Source organism: Botryllus schlosseri, chromosome 7 (assembly GCF_051294905.1).
Source record: "Botryllus schlosseri isolate E-star chromosome 7, Bs_hap1, whole genome shotgun sequence".
In the NCBI taxonomy this organism is placed as follows: domain Eukaryota; kingdom Metazoa; phylum Chordata; class Ascidiacea; order Stolidobranchia; family Styelidae; genus Botryllus; species Botryllus schlosseri.
In genome coordinates this window covers 8,799,931-8,823,777 of record NC_137242.1, presented here as the reverse complement: position 1 = coordinate 8,823,777, position 23,847 = coordinate 8,799,931, and the positions used below count along the sequence as shown (strand labels likewise).

Here is a 23,847-nt window from a genome sequence, read left to right as displayed (position 1 = left end):
GAATATTATTGAACTCGTCGGTATTGTTACTTCAACAAATTACACCGACTGCGAAAGTTAATATCGAAAGACTTGATCACATATTTGTTGATCACAGACATGACAAAAAAACATTACCGAGATTTTATAAACTAGTCATATTACTCTACACATCTATCAATATCAAAATGCGAGTCATCCAATTTTTCTACTAAAGTAACATTGCACTTTCGGATTCGGTATAGTCATACAAATTGTATTAAATCCAACATCAAAACAAAAGGATTTTTTTTTAGTTTATTGAAATCAAATCATTCGTCTTCGACTTGTGCTTTTCTAGATTGCACGCAACAATTCGTTACGAATGAGCTGTAACCAAAGTTAAGAATTCTTTGTGTCCACAGATATAGAAGATGAATATAGCTAACACAATCGCGAATCGATGTTTCAGAGTATTTCACGGATGTAATAAACTTGTTAGTGTCGCCTATCTAAAAGTATGCATGCGTTCGATTTTCATACCGACTGTTGCGATGTTTAGGATTCGTTTACAATGATCAAGAGTGAGGATTTAACATCAATGTCGTTACTGGAGGTATTCACAACAGAGAATCGAAACATTACACAGTGTGAAAATATATCTCTGATATCAAAGCACTATCCCAAGTACACGATTAATACTCAACTCCGTTCACGCTTTCTATAGAACGTGCTAAATGTAAAATATCACGAGGTTGCACTCTAAGACTTTGATCATTACAAAAGTAAATTGAATATGTTTGCTCGACGCATTCAATTCAACTAGAAATGTCTAGTGCACAACAATCGTAATATTAAGGAAGTACTTGCTACACTGTAATTCACTAAACGTGTTTTGCATTGTTGTTCATTTGTAGCATTGATTGAAATTGAACCCTCAAATAATAATTCCCGACACGAAACCAAACCGCTGAAAGTCGTTACCAACACAAAGAAACACTTTGTACGATGTTTGCCAAATGTACCCTATGGCTAGGTGTACTAGAATTATTTGTGTAACACATACACCGACAATGTAATCGAAAATTTTTCCGTTGTCATTCGCTAAAGTAAATGTCATCACAATACTCTGTCACTAAAGATCTTACTTGTATCTGATTGAATCACCGATAATTAACTCGCTAAATCAAACCATAAGGAAATTTCACTCACTCGACGGATATGAAACAGCGTCGCTTAATCGGTCTATATCGTTTTTCTAAATGCAAATCATATCCACCCAGCAGAGAACAATTTTCACTCGCTTGGTAATGAAACCGAAGTCTCCATTTGATATTTTATTTTTGGTCAAATACTTTGCAATGAACACATTTGAGTGGCTGAGCTTTACATCATCAAGCTGCCATCTGTAAATCAAGATTACATCCAACTTGTAACTGTATCGTTTAACTACCAGGTTGCATCAGTTTGCTATTTTTGTCATTCAGTGACTGCTGAACATACCAAACGATACACATTCACTTACGAAATACTGTGTTGATCGTAATTTCCATCATCGTGATAATCGCAGTACATTTGTTTCGAGTTCATAACAACCGACTACTTCTCTATGACATGACGAATTTTTGAAAAGTTAAACTTAGAAGATTGGTGCATCTCGCGAAAAATAATATACCACTCATATTGATACTGTTACTCCATTGACCGGTATTTTCAAACGAGTCGATTTTCAACCGTGCAAAATTTATTACTTGAGTTGTCCCGCTTACTATATTTAAATGTAAACTCACCCGTCTTTCAACAACAAACAATGATAAAAAAGTACACAAGCAAACACAACAAGTTTTACTTTTGTAGGACACTAATTATTATTCCACGCATCTCATTTCACACTAAGTGTATATGAAAGATATTCATGGTACACGAATATATTCGCTCATGCTACGAACATCCGCAATGATTGGTGACGCTTTCACACTATTTCGATTTAGTGTAACAAAAACAACAACAACAATTTTCACTCTCTTGACTTATGAAAACAACAGACGAACCTTCATTCAATATTTTGTTTTTGTCAACTAGTTACTTTTTCATGAGACCCCCACTACTCTTACAAAAATACGAAAGATATTTACATCACACAAAGTAATCAACTTTACTCGATATTCCCACATTACGAAACTAAAGAATGGGAATGGTTGGTTTGGCTCTACAAACTGTTTCGTTACCTCAAGACCTTTATTGTCTGAATGGTTGTTCATGTGTCTTAAGAACCGAATAGTTCAACACAGCACTAGTATTAACAGAAACACCAGAGTTGTTTACACAAAAGTTGTATGTGTGCAGTATACAAATATCATGTGTAAGTCCAGCACAATTGTGGTATCCATACGAGTTAAGTTAACACAATTTACGACACCGAGGTCGCCTCATCTTTCGTAAGGCAACAAACCAAGGCTTCAGGATATGTCCATGTCATAGCAATAAATCAGCTACGCCAACAACAGAGTACATATGTCTTCTAGTTACGGTGCTTACATCTTACACACAAATCGACCTACTTTGCTAACGAAAAGTGCTGAGTCATCACATGGTTGTCCTCACTAGTAAAACATATTATCATACAAAATGATCGTTATAGTTTGCACACCAATGGTACATCGTACAAGTAACAAGTCTCGAGAATCCAGTTATTCAAAAAAACGTGAAAGTGTTCCTACGCCAAGTCGGTATGTTGACGAAAGCATATACTGTAATATCATGATCGATTTACATTCGTTGGTCACAAAATGTCACTACTCTAAATAATTATTTTTCGCTCAAAAGCCTACTTGTCACCATGTGTTTCATTAAGCACGAGTTCAAGAAACCTGCTACGATATGAATTGTTATTTTTATGTTGTGTAAATAGGTAATAATTTTAGTAACATTATATCAACATCATCGAGTTGTGCGAATAGATTTACATGTGGTCTTGTGGTTTTCGTCGAGACATACAGCACGAACTAACTGTAGACTCCTCTCTGTTGTACAGCTACTCGGTAATCGAAATGCATTAACATGTAAACAGCGATCTTGTTTCGTCGCACCAAAAATATGTTCACTGTCGCGATAATCCTTTTCACACTCGTAATAGTATACCAACGTCAAGCGATAACGTTTAACAAGACCAACGACACTGAACCCACGACGTTTACCTATGTAAAATTACCACTTTCACTTGCCAGTCCATCGTTTACCTGACTAAACATATTATTTTCCTTTGGAGATCTGACGTTTACCCAGAGTAAGAAACCATTTTCACTTGTAAATATTTTTTTCCTCAGCTAACAAACCTTTTTTCACTTGGAAATATATTTTTTCTCTGGTTAACAAACCTTTTTCCCTGAGCAACACACCATTTTGACTTGGTGGTCGTCGTTTACCCGAGTAAAAATATCATTTTCTTTTGGAGATCCGGCGTTTACCCAGTGTAACAATACATTTTCACTTGGCCATCTAGCTTTACCTAGAGTAACTAATCATTTCTCCTGGGTAACAAACCCTTTTCGTCTGGAAAACTATCATTTGCCTGAGTACCAATACAGTTTTCACTTGGAAATCTATCTTTCACCTGGGTAACAATACCATTTTCGTTTGGAAAACTATCATTTACCTGGGTACCAATGCCATTTTCGTTTTGAAAAGTGACAACTACACCAGTCAATTTGATATTTTTTGTATATTGTTACAACAGACAGTGACAAAATATACACCAACAACGACTCCGATACATTTGTGTAATCGCATATTCACTTGTTCTGGTGCATCCCATCAAAACCCTCAGTTACCCACATGTAATGCGCTGTACATCGATGTGAATGTTTTGGAAAATTGGACAATAGGCATCGATAGTTCTGTGATGTCCGGGTTCGTGCTTTGGATTTTCCAGAGTCAAAATGTCTGAATAAAACACCTCCTTGACGACGGTTGGTATGTGGATAACGGTGTTCGGAAAACGGTTGGATTTATGTCACCCATCGCGATAACAACTCCAGGTCGAGTTTTCCTCCCACATGTTTACTATATTGTGTCTTTATTGGTCAATGTATGTCTCGACATTCAGTTTGAAATCGGAAACCCTGATAAAGTACGTAACCGGATCCGGATATCAACTGTGAATCGATAAACCAATGAACAATATTCAAAGTAAACATGTTACATTCCACGAAAAAATACCATCCAGACATACGTCGCGCTTGTTTGCCCACAACATTATACGCGTAAATGGAGGTGTGTGACATTGCATGCAATGTGTTGGTATACAAACATCGGGGAGTAAGCCTTCGATCCACAGACATTATCATAGCCGGTAATTTTGATGCAGATCGAATGTCACCCGATAACAATACCAATAAGCCACATTGCAATGACTCTGAGTCAATCTGAAGCGTGACATACAGACACACAAACACCGAACCGTAACATGGGTTATTCGCACGACGGTGAAAGTGAACTATACAGCATATACCAATAGAGCGTTCACAGTCAAATATGTGAACCATGCACAATCATATACCCAGATTTTTGTTGGATACGTACGAAACCAATAAATCGATACATTTCTGTTCCTTCTACATCAATAATACAAGCGTCATTCCAATGCATCGCTCGAATGTGAGGTTCGTCGGGTGTAAAATCCATGTCAAATAACACCAAAGTGTGCTTTCCGTGTTTTATTATTTCCACCGACGCTTCTTGTCTGTGTCGTAACACTATGGTGCGGGGAGTTGAAAAACGATGGATTGCGAAACGGTTTGACATGTTCTTCGATATGACCAGCAGAATTGATGTCAATACCCTTGTGATGATGTCGTTTCAAAATGTTACCGAAATGACGAGCGCAACCTCGATCTCTTGTGGCGATGACCGTTTCGAAATGTCACCGGATGAACTGGACCCTTACAAAAGTGTGTTTTATGATTGCGTGTGAAATCACGAGGTAGTGTTCTATTGTGGTGTACGATTGCAGATTCCACAGAAACACACCTTATTGGATCGCAGTATCAGTCCGGGATTTGCACGATATTTATCTGGAGTCGTTATGTGGGAGTAGCGACATCCATGCATCGTGACTGAAAGACTGATCGCAATCATTTCGAGCACCGTACTTCGATAGTTCACCTAGATCAAACGCTGTAGTCTCAGCAGAAAACTTCGGTGTCGACAACACGATGGATATTGACCGATGATTCCAATTGATCTGGGTGGTCCGTCTACAGATAGGATCATGACTATCTTGTAATGTTACAACACGATAACACCATCGAATAAATCAGTGAACGGTGTCGAAATATCGATGTAATAGCGCGGACTCAGAGTCATTGCAATGTGGCTTATTGGTATTGTTATCGGGTGACATTCGATCTGCATCAAAATTACCGGCTATGATAATGTCTGTGGATCGAAGGCTTACTCCCCGATGTTTGTATACCAACACATTGCATGCAATGTCACACACCTCCATTTACGCGTATACTGTTGTGGGCAAACAAGCGCGACGTATGTCTGGATGGTATTTTTTCGTGGAATGTAACATGTTTACTTTGAATATTGTTCATTGGTTTATCGATTCAGAGTTGATATCCGGATCCGGTTACATACTTTATCATTTCCGATTTCAAACTGAATGTCGAGACATACACTGACCAATAAAGATACAATATAGTAAACATGCGGGGGGGAAAACTCGACCTGGAATTGTTATCGCGATGGGTGACATAAATCCAACCGTCTTCCGAACCCCGTTATCCACATACCAACCATCGTCGAGGAGGTGTTTTATTCAGACATTTTGACTCTGGAAAATCCAAAGCACGAACCCGGACATCACAGAACTATCGAATCCAAAACATGCATTTCGGTGTACAAGAGGATATTGCATGCGGGTAACCGATGATATTGATGGGTTGCATCAGCACAAGTGAATATGCGATTACACAAATGTATTGGAGTTGTTGTTGGTGTATATTTTGTCGCTATCCGTTGTAACAATATACAAAAATATCAAATTGTCAGGTGTGTTTGTCAGATTTCAAAATGAAAATGGTTTTGTTACTCTAGGAAAAGCTAGATGACCAAGAGAAAATGTATTGTTACACTGGGTAAACGCCAGATCCCCCAAAGGAAAATGATATTTTTATCCAGGTAAATGACGGACCACCAAGTGAAAAAGGTTTGTAACCCAGGGAAAAATATATTTCCAAGCGAAAAAGGTTTGTTACCTGGGGAAAAAATATATTTCCAAGTGAAAAAGGTTTGTTACCCAGGGAAAAAATAGATTTCAAAGTGAAAAAGGTTTCTTACTCTGGGAAAAAATAGATTTCCAAGTGAAAATGATATGTTTAGCCAGGTAAACGACGGACTGCCAAGTGAAAACGGTATTGGTACTCAGGTAAATGATAGTTTTCCAAACGAAAATGGTTTGTTACCCAGGGAGAAAATATATTTTTAAAAGAAAATGATTAGTTACTCTAGGTAAAAGTATTTTTCCAAGTGAAAATAGTTTTTTGTTGTAGGAAAAAAAATAGATTTGTAAACGACAAGGGTTTGTTACTCTAGGAAAGGATAGATCGCCAAGTGAAAATGATAATTTTACACAGGTAAACGTCAGTTGTCCAAACCCGTATGATATTTTTGACTTGGGTAGGTATCTTGCGTTCAACGCTGGTAGTGTGATTGGTCTTGTTAAACGTAGTTGCCGAGTTGTACAATATACTTTTCGTGCGTGTACAATTACGAAGGGGTGGCAAATGAAATTGCTATTATGATCGTCAGAAGATTGTTGTTGTTTGTTGATTTGATTTGTCGGAGTAGCAAACCTATCATTCTCATACGACAAGAAAAATCATTACCGCGAATACATGTAACTGGCTCGCTCGGTCTCGACCAATGCAAAATAGATGATTCGTTTTTTGAAACCGTAGCGAAGACCACATGTAAATCGATGCGATAGACTTCTATCCCCTTACATTCAGTCGTGTCGTGTCCGTTTTAATATTTCTTGACTACATCGGAATGTCTATGTTGTAGAAAGTAAATACTTTTATGGAGTTGTGTGTTTAATGAAAGCGATTGGTTACAAGTATGTGTTGGGGAAAGAAAATTTATTTTTCTGTATGTGATGAAATGAAAATAGATTCGTGGTTTTAATTGAATTGTGACTGTGCTGTTTTAATGCACTTTTCAACAGGTAGACTTGACACTGAACAACAATTCGACTCACAAAAAATGTTTGTTGTATGATTTGTCACCGGTGTGCAAAGGGTTAGGAATATTTTTGATTTACTGCTATGGCATTGACATAACCCTCTGAAAGTGAGTATGCTTTTCTTTCACGAAAGTTTACGTGGCTCTGTTGTAATAAATTTGTGTTAACTAAACTCGGATGGATACCACAATTGTGCTGGCCTTGCACCACCAATCATTCTACAGGTTTGTAGCATGAGCGAATATTTTCGTGCATCATGAATATCTTTCGTATACACTTAGTATGAAATGAGATGTGTGGAACAATAACTAGTGTCGTACAAAGTGTTGTGTTTGATTGCTTACTTTTTATCAATGTCTTTGTGATGTTAAAAGACGACTGAGTTTTCATTTACATTAAGCGGAGAAACTCATGTAATAAATTTTACTCATTTGAAAATCGACTCGCGTGAAAATACCGATCAATGGAGTAGCAATATCAATGTGGGTGGTATATTATTTTTCGTGATATGCACCAACCTTCTAAGTATAACTTTTCAAAAATTTATCATGTCATAGAAAAGTTGGTTTTTATGAAATCGAAACAAATATACTTCGATTATCACGACAAAGGAATTGAGATCAACGCAGTATTTCGAAATGGTATGTTCTGCAATCGCTAAATATCAAACTGTGCATACAACTCGGTTAGGTAAACGACCCAGTTACAAGGCGGATGTATTCTTGATGTACAGATGGCAGTCTGATGATGTAAAGCTCAACCACTCTAGCGATTCGAAGCAATTGTACTTCGATTATTATGATGATGGAAATTACGATCAACGGAGTATTTCGAAGTGACTGTGTATCGTTCGGTATGTTCACCAATCGCTAAATGTCGGTTAATTAAACGATACAAATGACAGCTTGATGATGGCAAAGCTCAACCACGCAAATGTGTTCATTGCAAAGTATATTTGACACAAACAAAATATCGAATGGAGACCATCACATTGGTTTCATTTCGAGTGAGTGAAAATTGTTTTCTGTTGGCCAGGTAGGACACATTTGACAAACATCGTGCACATTGTATCTTCGTGATGGTAACGACTTTCAGCGGCTTGGTTTCATGTCGGGAATTATGATTGGGGGGTTCAAAAACAATCAATACTACAAATGAACAACAATGCAAAACACGTTTAGCAAATAACAGTGTGGCAAGTACTTTTTCGATATTACGATTGTTGTGTACCAGACACTTCTAGTTGAATTGAATGCATCTAACAAACATATCACAATTTACTTTTGTAATGATCAAAGTATGTGAAATGGTGCGAACGGATTAGGTATTATTCAAGCGGCGGTATGTCAATTCACCTAGTGTGATATCTTGACACCGGGTAATGCGCGAAAGTGTTTCAATTCTCACCGCGGATTATGATGATAAAGTATTGTACCGGTTGTTAATCAGCAAACGAAATTGTCGTTTCATCTTTAGTCTTGGGTACTGGAAATATTTTCTGATATCCGCAATACACAGAGTGATTTTTACCAAGGTGGAGTAATTTTCCTATCAAGAACATTTCAGACATACATAGTTTTACAGCTTAATGTGTTAATAACATTGGTACTGAAAAGTTTGTTGCTGTCATAACATTTACCATAACGCCGGGTCTAATTAACGCAAATAATTTAATAATAAAGTAATGATCAACTATTACAAATCTCATATGTCAAATCAATGTGTCAATCTTATGTTCACAGCATGATAACTTTGAATATAACACCATTGTTCGATTGTAAGAAATGAATTCTCAACTACGTTGGTCGGACTTTCAAATCTCGTATACTCAAACATATTATGTTAATCTCAAGTCGCCGACGCTGAGAAGTAATTACTTTTGTCTTACAAAATATACCGAGTAGTAATTAGTTTGTCTTGCAGAATATACCGCGTAGTAATTCCTCTATCTTACAGAATAGTAACGACTTTTCAAGCTGAATAAAAAAAGATGTGTAGGGATATGAATACAACCAAGCTTGTTATGGATTTTAGGTTTTAGTGATTGTATGGATTCGTGTATGTTTGGCTGTTTTTCATACTGATACTGTTTGAGTTGGTTGGGTAAGTTACAAACGGATTTACTTGACAATGTTTTCGTGGTTGACTCTTTGAGTATGGTAAGATGGTGAGATGTCGAGACGTAATACTATTTCCGTACACTCAATTACAACAAAACATAACCCGCATTCAAATAAGCCGTAAGCTACAAGTGGATTTAAAACTTGATGCTGTTTTGTGGTTGACTCAAGTCAGTAGTCATGTTTGTGTTGATTTCGGGAATGATCATGACGAGTTGGTCGGGTAAATTAGGTAATGTGGTTGTAACTATAACCGTAAAGAGATGCTGACATCCCAATATCTTTTACGCTGTCGTATATGGATTCAATTGTGATAATTTAATTCACGCTGTCGTATATGGATTCAATTGTGATAATTTAATTCTCAGTTATTGTTCTGACACTCAAATCTCGTATACTCAAAATATAATATGCCCAAGTCAAATCGTATATGCACCGATTAGTAAATACTCTGTCTTACAGAATAGTATAACGACCTTTACAGTTGGATAAAAATTATCGGTCCTATGAATACAACCAGATGAATTAATTCAAGTTTGCGAGTTGTACTAATATAGCCAAGTGAGTGAAAACTAGATTTTAAACACTTGTTAATGTTGTGAATAATTCTTTTGAGTATGGTAAGATGTTAAAATGTCTCTTTGACAAACGGAAAGCAGGATCGTGAATAGAGTTGTAAGTTTCAAGGATTGTTTCAAAGTATGATCTTGAAATGTGACTGGATCAAAGTTGGTAGTCATGTTTGTCAATATATTTCAATTCAGATTATGTCAAAGTCCAAATATTTCATTTTGGATTATCTGGATTTACCTTTAGTACATCCCGCGAATGTGGATTATTTGGATTTACCTTTAGTACATCCCGCGAATGGATCCCGATGCGGTACTATAACATTTTTGATAATAATGACTCAAGGATTTTCAATCAACAATACTGGAATTTTTTGGTAATGCTAGAGTTGCCAAATGATTAGTTGCGTGTTTTTGTTATGTGTTTGATTTCAAGTTAATAAAGACAATAACTGTGTAATGCACATACTTGTGATTCTTGATTCTTGTAGAGTTATAGTTGGTATTGATTCTATAAGTGTGAAAACAGTGGCGCGGAATGTGCGAATAATTCGATGCGGCTGAAAGTCGGCGTCAGTAATATTCGGTTACGTTCGATTCAACAAAAACGCGTTAAGGGATTTGTCAAAGGATTAGAGTTGTACCGATTTAAAACATTCAGATACGAATCGACTTGATTTGTGTAGTGAGTTTCATTTCAAGTTGATAAACTAACACATTGATTGCATATTTTCATGGATCTTATCACGCAACTAAAGTCAGCCACTATTCTGGAGGCTTGAAACATATAGCGATCGCGGGCGAGTGACAAATTGTTGGTTTTCGAATCACCGCCTGCGACGGTTCTGTGACAAACTAATTACCGAAATATTACTTGTGTGTAATTCCTATCTTTGTAACATCAAACCACGAGAGATGACTATTCTGATGTGTTATCTTGTGAGTGGTCGTAGGATTTTACAAATATTTCACACCTTTTTGGAGTGTTAGTATGTGAACGCGGCTATTGTTGGTATTCGAATCGACGTCTACGCCGGCTCTGTGGTAAAGTAATTACCAAAATATTACCTTGTGAGTGATTCCTAGAATCAGCAAACTATTTCACACATTTTTTTAAGTGTTAGTTTGTGAACGCGGTTATTGTTGATATTCGACTCGCCGTCTACGCCGGCTCTGCGGTAAACTAATTACCAAAATAGTACCTTGCAAGTGATTCCTAGATTTAGCAAACTATTTTGCACATTTTTGAAGTGTTAGTTTGTGAACGCGGTTATTGTTGCTCAGATAATCGAATTCCTGGAGCCGGATGAATTCTCCGTGACTGGGAAACAGCTACAGAGTAAAACTTCGGATGTGTGTGGAGATCATGCTATTGCATTCTTGATAAAAAGAGCACAAGGACTTTCAACCAAGGAATACTTGAATAATTTTGGGGATGATAAAAAAGTGAATGATACGATTGTGCGTGCTTTTGTGAAGAGTTTGATTTCAGAGTAATAAATTCAACGAATGTATAATGTGTATACTTGTGATTCTTGTTGCGACTGTGAACAGCAGACTATTCTGTAAGTGCGAAACAGCGGTACGGAAGGTGCGAATAATCCGAACTGAAAGTATTATCCAGCTAGCAATCAATAGCGAGGAAAGACTTAAAACACGATCGGTCATTTGTCACGACTGAACTATGCCATCATATGTAATAATTTTCGATATACACATTAACAAAGGCTCATTCACATGACTATCTACTTGATACATATTCAACACCGTGCGAGAGATGCCTGAAAGGGCGATTCACGGCCGCACCCATAAGAACACATGGCGAGTCACCAGCGACCGCGTAAGAATACATGACAGGCGAATCACGGCCACTGCCTATAGCAAAAAAGGCGAGTCACGACCCCGAGTTTTCACGGCGAATCACCGACGCAGCCTATACCTGAAAGGGCGAATCGCGGCCGCACCCATAAGAACACATGGCGACTCACCAGAGACCGCGTAAGAATACATGACAGGCGAATCACCGCCACCGCCTATAGTAAAAAAGGCGAGTCACCAACACGAGTTTTCGCGGCGAGTCACCGACGCAGCCCATACCTGAAAGGGCGAATCACGACCGCACCCATAAGAACACATGGCGACTCACCAGCGATAGGGGGGGGTCGAAAAGGGCGAATCACCAACACGAGTTTCGCGGCGAGTCACCAGCGGGCCCATAAGAACCCCACCCACCTCACGAGCGATCTATATAACTACTGACCTGGCGCCAACTAATGATGCCGAAGAAAGGGACTGCGATATGGTAGATGGAATCCTTCAAAGTATGCTTTTCGAATTTGCCACTCTAGCGTACGATGCGGACATGGTGAAAAAGCTGGATGAAATAAGAGCTTCGTTTTCGAGCAAACTGAAGATGATCAACAAGTTTTTTGAAGGACGGGATTATGTCTCTGGCAGCACATTAACGTATGTGGACTTCGCTCTTTACGAGATCGTAGATTGGCACCGACTTCTTTTCCCAGACATATTGAACGATCTCGGAAACATTAATCAGTTCATCGAGCGATTTGAAGCATTAGATAGAATTGCTGCTCATATCAACTCTAAAAGCTACAAGAATTTTCCTATATTCTCTTCGTTCGCAACGTGGGGAGGAAAGGACCACGATGATAGAACGTGGTAGCAGTCCGACGAAAAAATACCTCAGTCAATGACCGACGCTATGACACATAACGTTTGCATCGTGCACTCTTACGTGATAATAAAAGAACCATGATATCTAAATCATAGTTTCAATTGACTACACGCGACGGAATACTGTAATATTGTGAGCCATGTAAGGGTTAGAAGTTCCCTTCACGCGGAAATGATTGACTTAAATTGTCAGCAGGACGATGCACGCTGTAGCCTATGTCAGAGTCACAACCCTGTAGACCAGTGGTCGGGAGCCTATGGCTCGCGAGCCATATATGGCTCTTTTGGGTATAATATATGGCTCTTTGCCAAATATTGATTTTTGTACTTAATTTATCAATATTGAAGCAACTTGACGACTGCTTGGTATATTTTCCTCAGGACCAGAATAGTTATGCTCGTGGCTGTATATTGTATAAACATGACTCTGACAGGTAAAGACAATTGCGTGTTCAGTGTTAGGGGTTCGGGCACCCTTTTCAAAATCGTAAAATTCAAGTTGCTTTGGCGTCGGCGACCAATGTCACTCGCGAGTTCGACGCACCCGACATCGCACGCTTTGAGATCTCGGATTTGCACGATACGTTGATTGATCAAATGATCAAAGAGAATACCAGGCATCGCGGCGCCTGCATTGTCATACAGGCTTCAAATAAACATTGTCTTTCTGATCTACAGCGAGAAATGAGCAATTTCAAATTACAAACGACGCCATAGGTTTCAGTGTCCACTGTCCATGTTCTTGATTAGTAAGTAGCTTTCAAGCTATTTATGATGAATTGCGCTATCATAGATTAGGCTTGATATTTGGTCTCACCTATGTGCCCCGTGTGAGCTTCACGTGTGCCTTATTTCCCTTTCGCGCTTTGTTTTCGAACAATAAATATGAAAATTATGTGATCTTGGGAGTAAAAATGTTCAAAATCTGGTCATTCATACACATCAATAGAAAATACCGATGCAATTCCTCACTTGCCTTCTCTGACCCCATGCCATCGACGCATCACAGCTTACGGTGGTTATGTACGGCTGAAGTGACCATTTTTGGCTCCACCTACGCGTGTGATCATGGGTCCTCACTTCTCACAATAAAAAGGAGCATCAAGACGAGCCTACGATGGTATAACTGACGAAAGTAGATTAACACCACTTTAACTGTTGTCTACATCTTTTGTAAATGGTAGTTGTCTCAAAGTTTCGAAAAATATCATATGGTTCTCATTGTAACACAATTAAAAAGAGGTCACTTGCAAAGGATCTATGTAACTCAAGTTTCGCATGCTCAAATAAAGCAATCAGTAAGATTAAACTAAGATTTTACAGAGAAAATGTGACACACACTGCGAATCCCATGTAGTGAGGTCGAATAAGCGCTACGATGACGTCATAGTTTTCAATTGTGACGTAATAGTGGATTGACATGTATGGCTCTTTGGAGGTTAAAATGGGAAATATAGGGCCAATATGGCTCTTCAGACGCAAAAGGTTCCCGACCACTGCTGTAGACATTCCGCGACAGAGACATTCAGCGACCAAAATCGTGCCAGGAAAGTTCCCTTCCAAATTCATCGCACTCCATCGTTGTGCCGTGTAAGCGCTATAAACCATTCTTCGCCATTTTCGTTTTACAGGCGTCTGAATTCGGGGTCGTGTACCTCGCAGGCTAATAAGTCTGTTCAGTGAGTGATTACTGGGTTAGAAAACTATGATTGTTACATAACAAGGAACATTGAGCGTTGATGACAATTTCCAATTGAGTGCGCTTTGCACAGCCGTGAGCCACGTGACCACGTATTCTTACATCTTATTTTGGTGCACAAATAGAGCTGTTAATTTCGTATTTTAATACAGTTTTCTAAATAGTCCATAGAAGTCCCTTTTACGCATTTTGGTGTTTTTTTTCGACCATACCTAATTGTGGGAATGCTATGGGTTGATCACAACTTCATGGAGATGTCACCCATGTTTCTAATGCCGCGATTCGATCAATCGTGGTTTACATAGGGTTACCACATGTTCTCCTTCAGCAGGATTGGTCCTACTTTTTTTGGGAAATCGGACACTATAGTCTTCTCGAGTCATTACAATATGTACTAGATTCAGATTGAGTACTTGAATAATTTTGCCCATGTCGCGACAAACTGTCAACCTACAGCTGCGTCCATGCTGGCTTCACCGTTTGAATACAATAATAGACGAGATTCTGCCGTGAGAGTTTATAATGACCTTACTGCTGGAATTAAAACATTACAATTGTACCCAGAGGTGGTCTGTACCTAAGTATTTCTACTTTTTTGGAGTACACAAGAAGGTTTTACCTATACTTGCAGTAGTACCAAGTGGTAGACTACTGCCACTTCTACATATACTTAAAAAGTATAAAAACAGCTTCAAATATTTATATATCACCGTAACGGAATATATTTTCGAAGATTTTCATTATTTGCAGTGTCATTAATCATTTCGCATGAGTCGGGAAGGCACATCTTTTAATTTCGGAAGTAGCCAGCTCCGAATAACTGCTACGTATATGCGACTTCTTGACTACTTATTTACCTGATTGTTTTTCAGATCTTGATCTTCTTTCTAATTGAATTGTTTTGTCATGCATGCCATTGAAATGACTACCTCTATCTCTAATTGAGAAGAGATTTTTGCCTGACTTCCGCTTGAGTAGCAGCGCGGACCATTGTTTCCACATCAACACACTTGTGAAGACCAGTGTCACATCATAGTGTCCTATATGGTGTCGACACAGGCAAATCTCACGGCTCAGTGAAATTGATTCACGTCACAATTTCCATTTGGCTACAGGCAATTTGACGGTCATTTTTGACCGGCTTGCCGAGCATTAAATTTGGTAAAACGGATATCAATCGAAAGCTGACTCTGCACTGATTACGAAAACATAAATATTATTCCGCTCGCGGCCCTTGAACCCCCACAATCAGCCTCGAATTTTGCATTGTTCTAGAGATTGACATTGGACGTAACAATGCTGTCTGGCGAAACGAGAGAGTAGCTCAATAGAAAAAGAGCCAGACAGCATTGTTGCGTCCCAATGCTGTATGGATAAAAACTTTTTGGGGAGTATTTTTAAGACAAATCTTTTCTATATAAGCAAGCCCGTCAAGGTTCAGCACACCTTCATCCTTCTTGGGCACCCACAGCTTTAGTGCGAAATCGTCCGTTTTTAGGTCGAAATATAATTGTGCTAGTCATAACCTAACGATAAGAATTGCGACCCTATTCGCGAATTAAGCGGATGATTGTGCGAATTAATCGTAAATAGTAAATAAAGCGGAGCAGACTATATTGATAATACTATATGCGTGCTACTGTTGGTTGTGCAGCGAGTTATAGCGTAGTGGTGTAAAATCCACAGCTGCAACACCAATGGGTTTCGTGTTCGAGTCCGAGCGAAGTCCACTCCAGAATTCCTAACTAAGTGTTGGGGGTTGATCTAGGTACCTCCTCGCCATCTCCTCCGTGTAAGCACAGGCATTCGTTGTCTAATCGTGCGAAGCGCGACAGTTGTTTCATATTCTTGAGTGAATTTCGTCATCAATACAACTAAAGTGTCACGTATTACTATCAAATATTTATCCTTTGTCAGCTCATATGTGATCAAATTCATCGGTAGAGTTGATGCAGGGGGTGTGTTCGAAAATTTAGGGAAGTTATTATTGCTGTGCCTCATCTGTGGGTGGGCCAATCAATCGTTATTAGTCCCCTTTGATGCATGCAGTTATTTCTCAACATCCCATCAGAATTGTCAGTATAGTGGAAAGATATTGGATTGACCCAAACGTAGGCCTACCAGAAACAAATTTCCTTCGTAATGAGGAAGGAGAACACGATTACAAATTGGTATATCTTTATGGGGCGCATCAATTTCCTCTGCTGTTCGCATCTGTACTGTGGCGATCAGATTACAAAGGAAACTACTATATTAAAATCAAACATCAACTCGCCTTGAACCGCGCCGAGCGCGAAGAAAATTTCACGAATAACTCAAACCTCCCATTATTTACGGAGCCATTTTATAAATTCAATTTACATATTGACGGCCGCAAACACATCCTAATTGAAATAAATGTCGACGGCCGCATAATTTTCCTTCTACTGCCGCAGATGGGCTACTCCTGGACTAGAGAATCGATGTTGGGGTTAGCTAGACGTGGTAGGCCTACTTGCTGGAAAACTATCTCCTCGTAAAGCTTAGTCTTTTTGGGAGCCAGAAGCCGTTTTCTAAGCGTCTCGGTCTTGGCAGTGGATGGGCGATTGCACGTCAAGGCAATATGCCTAGTCATCAGAAAATTCATCATCCATGGAATGATGTTACCATCGCCGAAGCCGCATCAGCTAGTGAGGAATAGTGATATTGGGCACGTAGTAATGGCTTATTTCGAACAAGAACAACCAATGTGTTTCAACTAAAATCAATTATTCCAAAATTACAGAATCAGGTCGCGGGTCGCAAAATAGGACCTCGCGAGCAGCATGCGTGTTGGACTGTTGGTGTCCCCTGTCTCAGACAATTTGAAAATAGGATTTCGAAAGTATGCTGCTGCTAATAACTGCAAAAATTCGTGTCATACCGCTATGGCGGAACTACAGGAGCAATAATTCCTACGTCGCAACTGTCCGCACTCTGCACAAAATGAGCTCGAGGGCCCGCATGACGGAAGAAAGACCAGACACTTAGATTCACTCGTCAATGATATATTCCAGAAATAGACAACGCGACATTAAAATATTCCCGATCGTGGGACAAACTTGCAATGTTACCAAAAGCACGCAATACAGTATGGACTAAAAACAATTTGAGGCAATACAGCAGTATGGATTAAAACAATTTGAGGCGTCTGTTGACTTGCAAATCTTTTTTTACGGCACTCATATAACCCAAGGCTCAGCACACCTTCACCATCAGGCAGCCACAAGTGATCTGATCACAGCTGCAATCCGGGCAGTTCATGCACTGACATTTTCCAGACGCTGTGAAACATGGTAAAACTTAATAACATCGCATGGAAACGATAATTATGTGTATACTCACTCCTGCAAATGCATGGCGTGTAGCAGCAAGCCTTGTTCGCCGACGAGCACTTACAGGCGAGTCCACAATTGCAGTTGCTGCAGTCGAAGCACGTCTCGCATCGGCAATTGCCTGTTTCTGTTTTAAGAGGGTACCATGCTATTTGCTGTATTCAAATGCGCACGACTTGTACCAACCTTTGCAATTGCACGGCGAGGCAGAGCAGCAACCTTTATCGGAAGAACATCCGCACTTCGCCGGATCGCATTTGCAGTTGCTACAGTCGACGCAGTTAGCGCAGCGGCACACGCCTGTCACTATTAAGAGCAAGTATGGTTGATGTCGCGCGGCATTACACGAACGCTTCAAAAATATTGTACCTTTACAGTTGCAAGGCCCGGAGCAGCAAGCCTTCTCCGAGGAAGCACACTTGCACAACGAAGGGTCGCAGTTGCAGCTACTACAATCAGAGCAGTTACTGCATAGGCAGTGTCCAGTTTCTATTCAATGCTGCAATTAGTTGGTTACTTACATCACCGCATTTTATCACTATTTTACCTTTGCAGTTGCATGGCCCTACGGCTTCAGAGCAGCAGGACTTCTTTGCCGAAGTGCACTTGCACAGATTCGGATCGCAATTGCAGGTGCTGCAGTCAACGCAGTTAACGCAGAGGCACTTGCCAGTCACTGTGAAAAGGAAATTACGGTAATGACGCCAGACTACACGTGCACGTGAAAAACGGTCTACCTTTGCAGTTGCATGGGCCGGCGCAGCAAGCCTTATCCGCGCAAGAACACTTGCACAACGAAGGGTCGCAGTTGCAATTACTGCAGTCAGAGCAGTTACTGCATAGACACTGTCCAGTTTCTATTTGATACAAGGATTACTTTAGTTACTTACATAACATATGTAGTAAGTATTTTTACCTTTGCAATTGCATGGCCCTGCGGCGTCAGCAGAGCAGCAGGACTTCTTCGCCGAATTGCACTTGCACAAATTCGGATCACAGTTGCATTTGCTGCAGTCTGCGCAAGTTTCGCATTGGCATTTTCCAGTTTCTGTGGACATGTTAGAACAAATGTCATCCTACATTCGATCTCATCGCATCGAATTATTACTAGGGCTGGGCACAATGATTTGAGTACTCGAATCTGAATCGAATATTAATTGTGATGATTCGAGTCGAGAAGTATAATACTATTTTTTCGAGTACTGAAATTATACGCTTCTCGGCACTGGAAGGTAATTTACGTACGAGTTTCGCCAGTAATGTTCACTGTTCAAGCCTTGAAACCTTGATTTGCCGCATCGCAGCATAGGAAACATAGTACAAAGCTACGAACGTTATTGGAACTAGCACATTTCCGAAGTCATGATCGTCCCACAATATTGTCAGTTGTCACCAAGTGCAATCAAACCGGTTTGGTCGAAAATATACCAAAGTATCTTCAATGTTATGGATAACAGGTATTATATTATTTGTAGTGGCATAAAAGGTACAGATTTGAACTTTCACATATTATGACGACATCACAGAACGTAATGAGTGATACTCGATTACTCGACTCGTAGCATATTAAGTGATTCAGAATCGAATCACTCAGGTACTCGATTTTGCCCAGCCCTAATTATTACACAGCCGACGGACTATTATTTGACGCCAGGCGACGTTTGACTGTGATCAAAATCAAAAGGTAACTGAAATCAGCGATTCGTAATAATTCACGATAAGATAAGTTATGCCAGAAGGTTCATGATTAGTATTCAGAAGACAAGATTCCACCAAGCCATATAAACTTACCTTTACAGTTGCATGATGGGGCGCAGCACGTTTTAGCAGATGTGCTGCATTTGCAGAGCGCGGGGTCACAGTTGCACCCGCTACAGTCGCCGCACCCGGCGCATTGACAATCTCCCGTATCTGAAAGCACGACACTGGTTACGTAGTCGAGATCGCACATAGAGCAAGATGCTCACTTTTACAGTCGCACGGATTCATGATCCTTCGTTGGTTCGTAGATATCGCACTACCACACGGAAAGTTAAAAGTTATGTTTGCTACCTTTAGTCAGATTTGATGACGAGGATTTCAGAGCGTGTATTTATATGTGACGTTTTTGCGCACGGTCACCTCTCGGTCGCGTACGTGCGCAAAACCGGCAGCAAAATTTGCTCACTGCACTCTGGCTGGAAGACTTATGCATCCGTTACGCTGTTGCTGAGACACTCTGGATTGTCAATAAGAGACAGATTACGAGAGGTCATTGTTGCAGGATTCAAGGGTATGGGTTCCGTTTAGAAAAAGCCTTCTACCCCGACCCAGTAAGCGATTGATTTGCACACGGACTGCACTTGAGAACCGTCGGCAGTTTTCCGCACCGTACTCATGATTGACGCGATCACTACGTGATGACGATTGTTTACTACGCGGAACCGAGTGATCCGACCAGAGTGTCGTGCGCAAAACAATACTTATGAATCTCATTGTTTTTCCATTAGGGCTGGTCAATATCGAGCATCTGACTATAGAAATTAAACATGGAACGGCAACGACCGCTTTTGCAGCTTCGTTCCGCTTCGCCGGGGCTGGAGTGGAGAATCGTTTTGCGTAAGCGACTGTAGGATTTCTGGCAATCCAAAAGCTATCTTCCCGAGCGCAGAGATTATTGAATCTGGTCTTGATCGAAAGCTACTGTTGCACTGATTCCGAAAATATAAAGTAAAATAATTATCAGGCACTGATCCACCTAGAATTCGTCCTCCAATCTGAAATATCGGCATTGTTCGAACAATCGGAGAGTCGCAACGGTTCATTGTTATGGTCATTGTGTTGCGGTTACCCGATTGTTCTAAACAATGCCGATATTTCAGACTTGGAGGACAGATTCTAGGTGGATCAGTGCCTGATCAATATTTTAATGTATATTTTCGGAATCGGTACAACAGTAGCTGTCGATCAAGACCAGATTCAATAATTTCTGCGCTCGGGAAGATGGCTTTTGGATTGCCAGAAATCCTACAGTCGCTTACGCAAAACGATTCTCCACTCCAGCCCCGGCGAAGCGGAACGAAGCTGCAAAAGCGGTCGTTGCCGTTCCATGTTTAATTTCTATAATCTGACCTTTCGATACGAAGCTTCGAGTCAAGTATTATAGTACCATTCATTTTAATTAATTTGTTGAGTCGATAACAGACGATATAGAAAAAAGTAAGACCTTGGTAGCGTTCTCGCCTTATATAGCGTACACTTACAAATGAATAAAACTCAATTGGTTATACGGGCTTTCGGAGCCCTATCCTTTATCAGGTGTTGAAGTAAATTTAATAGTGATTAATGTACAGTAAAAATATGTTGAAAATTTGAATATTAATATTTCACACAATCAGAATGACAATACTGCCAATAAGTGAACGTACCGAAATTGTTACTGTCGTATTTGCTAACCATCTATCAGTGAAGTGCTTCTTTACAATTTCGCTACGCCCCAGGATCATTTTTATGAACACCGATCGCCCTGCGACGTGTTTCGATGTTGTGATAAAGCGGTCCCAGGTCTCCAGACCTAGTTTTCAAGTCTTCCAAGGTGAAAGGGAAGTGTAGAAACTGCTATTCCTGGTGATAATATATATTCTTGTCGCACAGTTTTGGTACTCCACGAAAACTACATTTTCTGCTGAACTCGAATTATTACATTCAATACTAGACTCGGACGGTTGTGTCTAGCTGTGGTAGAAAGTAGCAAAGTGGTATGCTCTACGTCTACAGCTATAACAACACCAACAGGTCCCTTGCTCCTACCCAAGATTTGAGGGTTTATCGGCTCCTCGATGCTCGCAAATTTGTTGAAGCTTTGTCCTACAAAAGTTTACATCTAAAACGAAAGTAGGTCGTAGTATAATTGGGCAACTCAGGAATAATACAAGGATATTTCTCTCGTGGCCTGGACAGCAAATAAATTGTAAAAAATGCCTGATTTGTAACTGTGATGTTTAGTTATAAACCAATAGAGAAACCACAACGGACACTTTTCTTTGGAGAGAGTTGACTTCTATTTATACTACACACACTAAAATTATCCATAGTTATATCGATAATAATCAATGAAATGTGTTTTGATCCGTTAGGCTTCGACATGTCCACGGTGCGCAGTGATTGGTTGGTAGAAAGAGCTTGAGAAATGCACTGCACGCCAACTAAGTACACATGACGCCGCAGCCACTTCATTCACTCGTGCCGGAATGAATGAAGTTAGCTATTTCACTCATGCCATGTCCGCATCGGGACCACGTCATCACTAAAATCACGTGATCGAATTTCGATTCGTTGCGCATGTCGCCGTAGTGACTGCGAATATTTGTGGAAATTACCAGAGGAAGTTTTGCACACGATGCTGCGAGTGGTGCGCAAACAATTTCATTTTGCGCTCGCTCAGTTCTGCTGCCGGTTACCGGCCGCGTCGAGGTTACGTAATAGCGTGCCTAGTGCAAAAATGAATGTCAGCATCTACGACAGAAGTTCCAGATTTGGGTCGCGACCGCACCAGCGCGAACGTTTGATATGTATGTGATATTTGTTGAATTTCATAAAACAACAAAAATTTCTTCACGCTCCGCGGGATCTCCCGTAAGTCACATTTGGTGTCCAACGTTATTTTAGGTTTTTCTGAACACCCCGAGTGTCCACGAATCCATCTGTCCAATTGCTAGGTACATGCCCAGAAAATTGGTTGCGCATCAACACGGTCCCATTAGGACAGTGGTTCCCAACCTGTGGTACGCGTACCACTAGTGGTGCGCGAAGGTGTTTCAAGTGGTACGCAAGTAGATTCTGTTTCTTTTTCGGCCGAAGGGATAAGGGTAAGGTTTATTTCAAAACTGGGGTCGTTTGTCCTGAAGTTGGGCTTCTGAAAGAAGAACGTGGAGAGCAAGCAATACGGAATGTTTAAATACTTGAAAACTGTAACGCAGAGCGAATAATTGATTGGATGACAAAAATAAAAACTGGCTATTTCATGTAATCTGCGAAACAGGCGGATGAAATATGGATGGGTGGCTAAAGTGAGATCTGCATTCAATATAATTTGTTATTAAAGAAGCTGAAGGGAAATTCGAAACGTTATAGATGACTATTATTTCTGTATGGGTGACAGTCCAAGGTTCGGAGTAACTAAAAATGACTTTACATTGCATATCCTTCTATGCCGTCTACTCTTGAGCATCTGTCCCGTATTGCAGTAAGTTTTCACGGCCCAAACTATCAGACTAAAAATCTCCAGAAGACTCTACAGGGCTTAAAGATACAGAAAATGACTCCGATGACGACTTCAACATCTCCCATATAGATATCAATCCAAAACCACACATTCGTAACCAACACGAACTTGATGATTTAGTCGGGACTCACTAAATTAAATGCGGAAATTCTGACTCCAAGGTTGAAACTAGGGAATGATGTCCTTCGTCGAGAAAAGGGCATGAACGATTTTCACGGTATTCCATAATACCAGCAGATTTCTAAGTCCATAGACCCAAATCATGCAAACAAAACCACTTCGGAAAATTTTTGAAGTGTTACCATCCTTTTATAATATATGGCAGACACTATTTGTGCTTTGTACTTCCGATAAAGAATTATGCGTATTATTACAGGGCAATTTTGAGTAAAACGAGAAATCACAAAAAAGTGATCATTTCTCAAAGACTAGGGACACATCAAAAGAAATTTTTGTATTTTAGTGATTGGTTTGGAATAGCAAAACACAATACATAAAAAATTTAACTCAAATAAAATTTTGTTACATGGTATTATTTTTGGTCCCCAATAAGAAAAGATTTCTCATTTTACAGACGTAAGTCACGCAAACAAAACCACTTCTGACGATTTTTAAAGTGTTTATTTTTACTTCATAAATGAGTAAGCTATATTTGTTCATATGAACCTTTTCATTAGCGTTTTCTTACCTCCAATAAAGAATCGTTGTGATTAATACGGAGCAATTATGAGTAAAATGAAAAATTTGAGTAATTGACATTTCTTCAAAATTTGTGACACTTCAGGAAAAATTTTTGTATTTTTGTAATTAGATTGGAATACTAAAACACAATACATAAAAATTTTTAGCCAATTAAAACTTGTGCAAAATTTTGTAATGCTTAGTTTAACTGAATTTGTTATTACACCTCGCATAGGTCATATACGTGATTATGACGTCATA

General features: G+C 39.7%; 2 protein-coding genes across 5 annotated transcripts; one reads left to right on the top strand and one right to left on the bottom strand.

Moving 5' to 3' along the window:
* Positions 1-12,195: 12,195 nt before the first annotated feature.
* LOC145443478 (glutathione S-transferase 2-like) lies at positions 12,196-12,579 on the top strand. The gene has a single exon (XM_080321442.1). It carries the CDS (start codon positions 12,196-12,198, stop codon positions 12,577-12,579), a length of 384 nt encoding a protein of 127 aa, XP_080177568.1.
* Positions 12,580-17,294: 4,715 nt separating this feature from the next.
* LOC145443382 (uncharacterized) lies at positions 17,295-19,771 on the bottom strand. Of its 4 annotated transcripts, XM_080321356.1 has the most exons (9): positions 19,610-19,771; positions 19,434-19,553; positions 18,559-18,690; positions 18,380-18,499; positions 18,190-18,318; positions 18,012-18,131; positions 17,829-17,948; positions 17,653-17,769; positions 17,295-17,591 (listed from the first exon to the last, which is right to left on the bottom strand). In XM_080321356.1, exons 1-9 carry the CDS (start codon positions 19,629-19,631, stop codon positions 17,506-17,508), a joined length of 966 nt encoding a protein of 321 aa, XP_080177482.1. In that variant the 5' UTR covers positions 19,632-19,771; the 3' UTR covers positions 17,295-17,505. The 4 variants fall into 4 exon arrangements, with proteins under 4 accessions (XP_080177482.1, XP_080177484.1, XP_080177485.1 ...); XM_080321358.1 differs by lacking the exon at positions 17,829-17,948; XM_080321359.1 differs by lacking the exon at positions 18,190-18,318.
* Positions 19,772-23,847: the final 4,076 nt, after the last annotated feature.

What these genes read in the sequence shown, in the direction of transcription:
- LOC145443478 (XM_080321442.1), top strand. Translation starts at nt 12,196, where the DNA reads ATGGTAGATGGAATCCTTCAAAGTATGCTTTTCGAATTTGCCACTCTA.
- LOC145443382 (XM_080321356.1), bottom strand. Translation starts at nt 19,631, where the DNA reads ATGAATCCGTGCGACTGTAAAA. An exon ending in AGGGCCATGCAATTGCAAAG is followed by an intron (nt 18,500 to 18,558) that starts GTAAAAATACTT and finishes TGTATCAAATAG; the next exon opens with AAACTGGACAGTGTCTATGC. An exon ending in CGGGCCTTGCAACTGTAAAG is followed by an intron (nt 17,949 to 18,011) that starts GTACAATATTTT and finishes TGCTCTTAATAG; the next exon opens with TGACAGGCGTGTGCCGCTGC.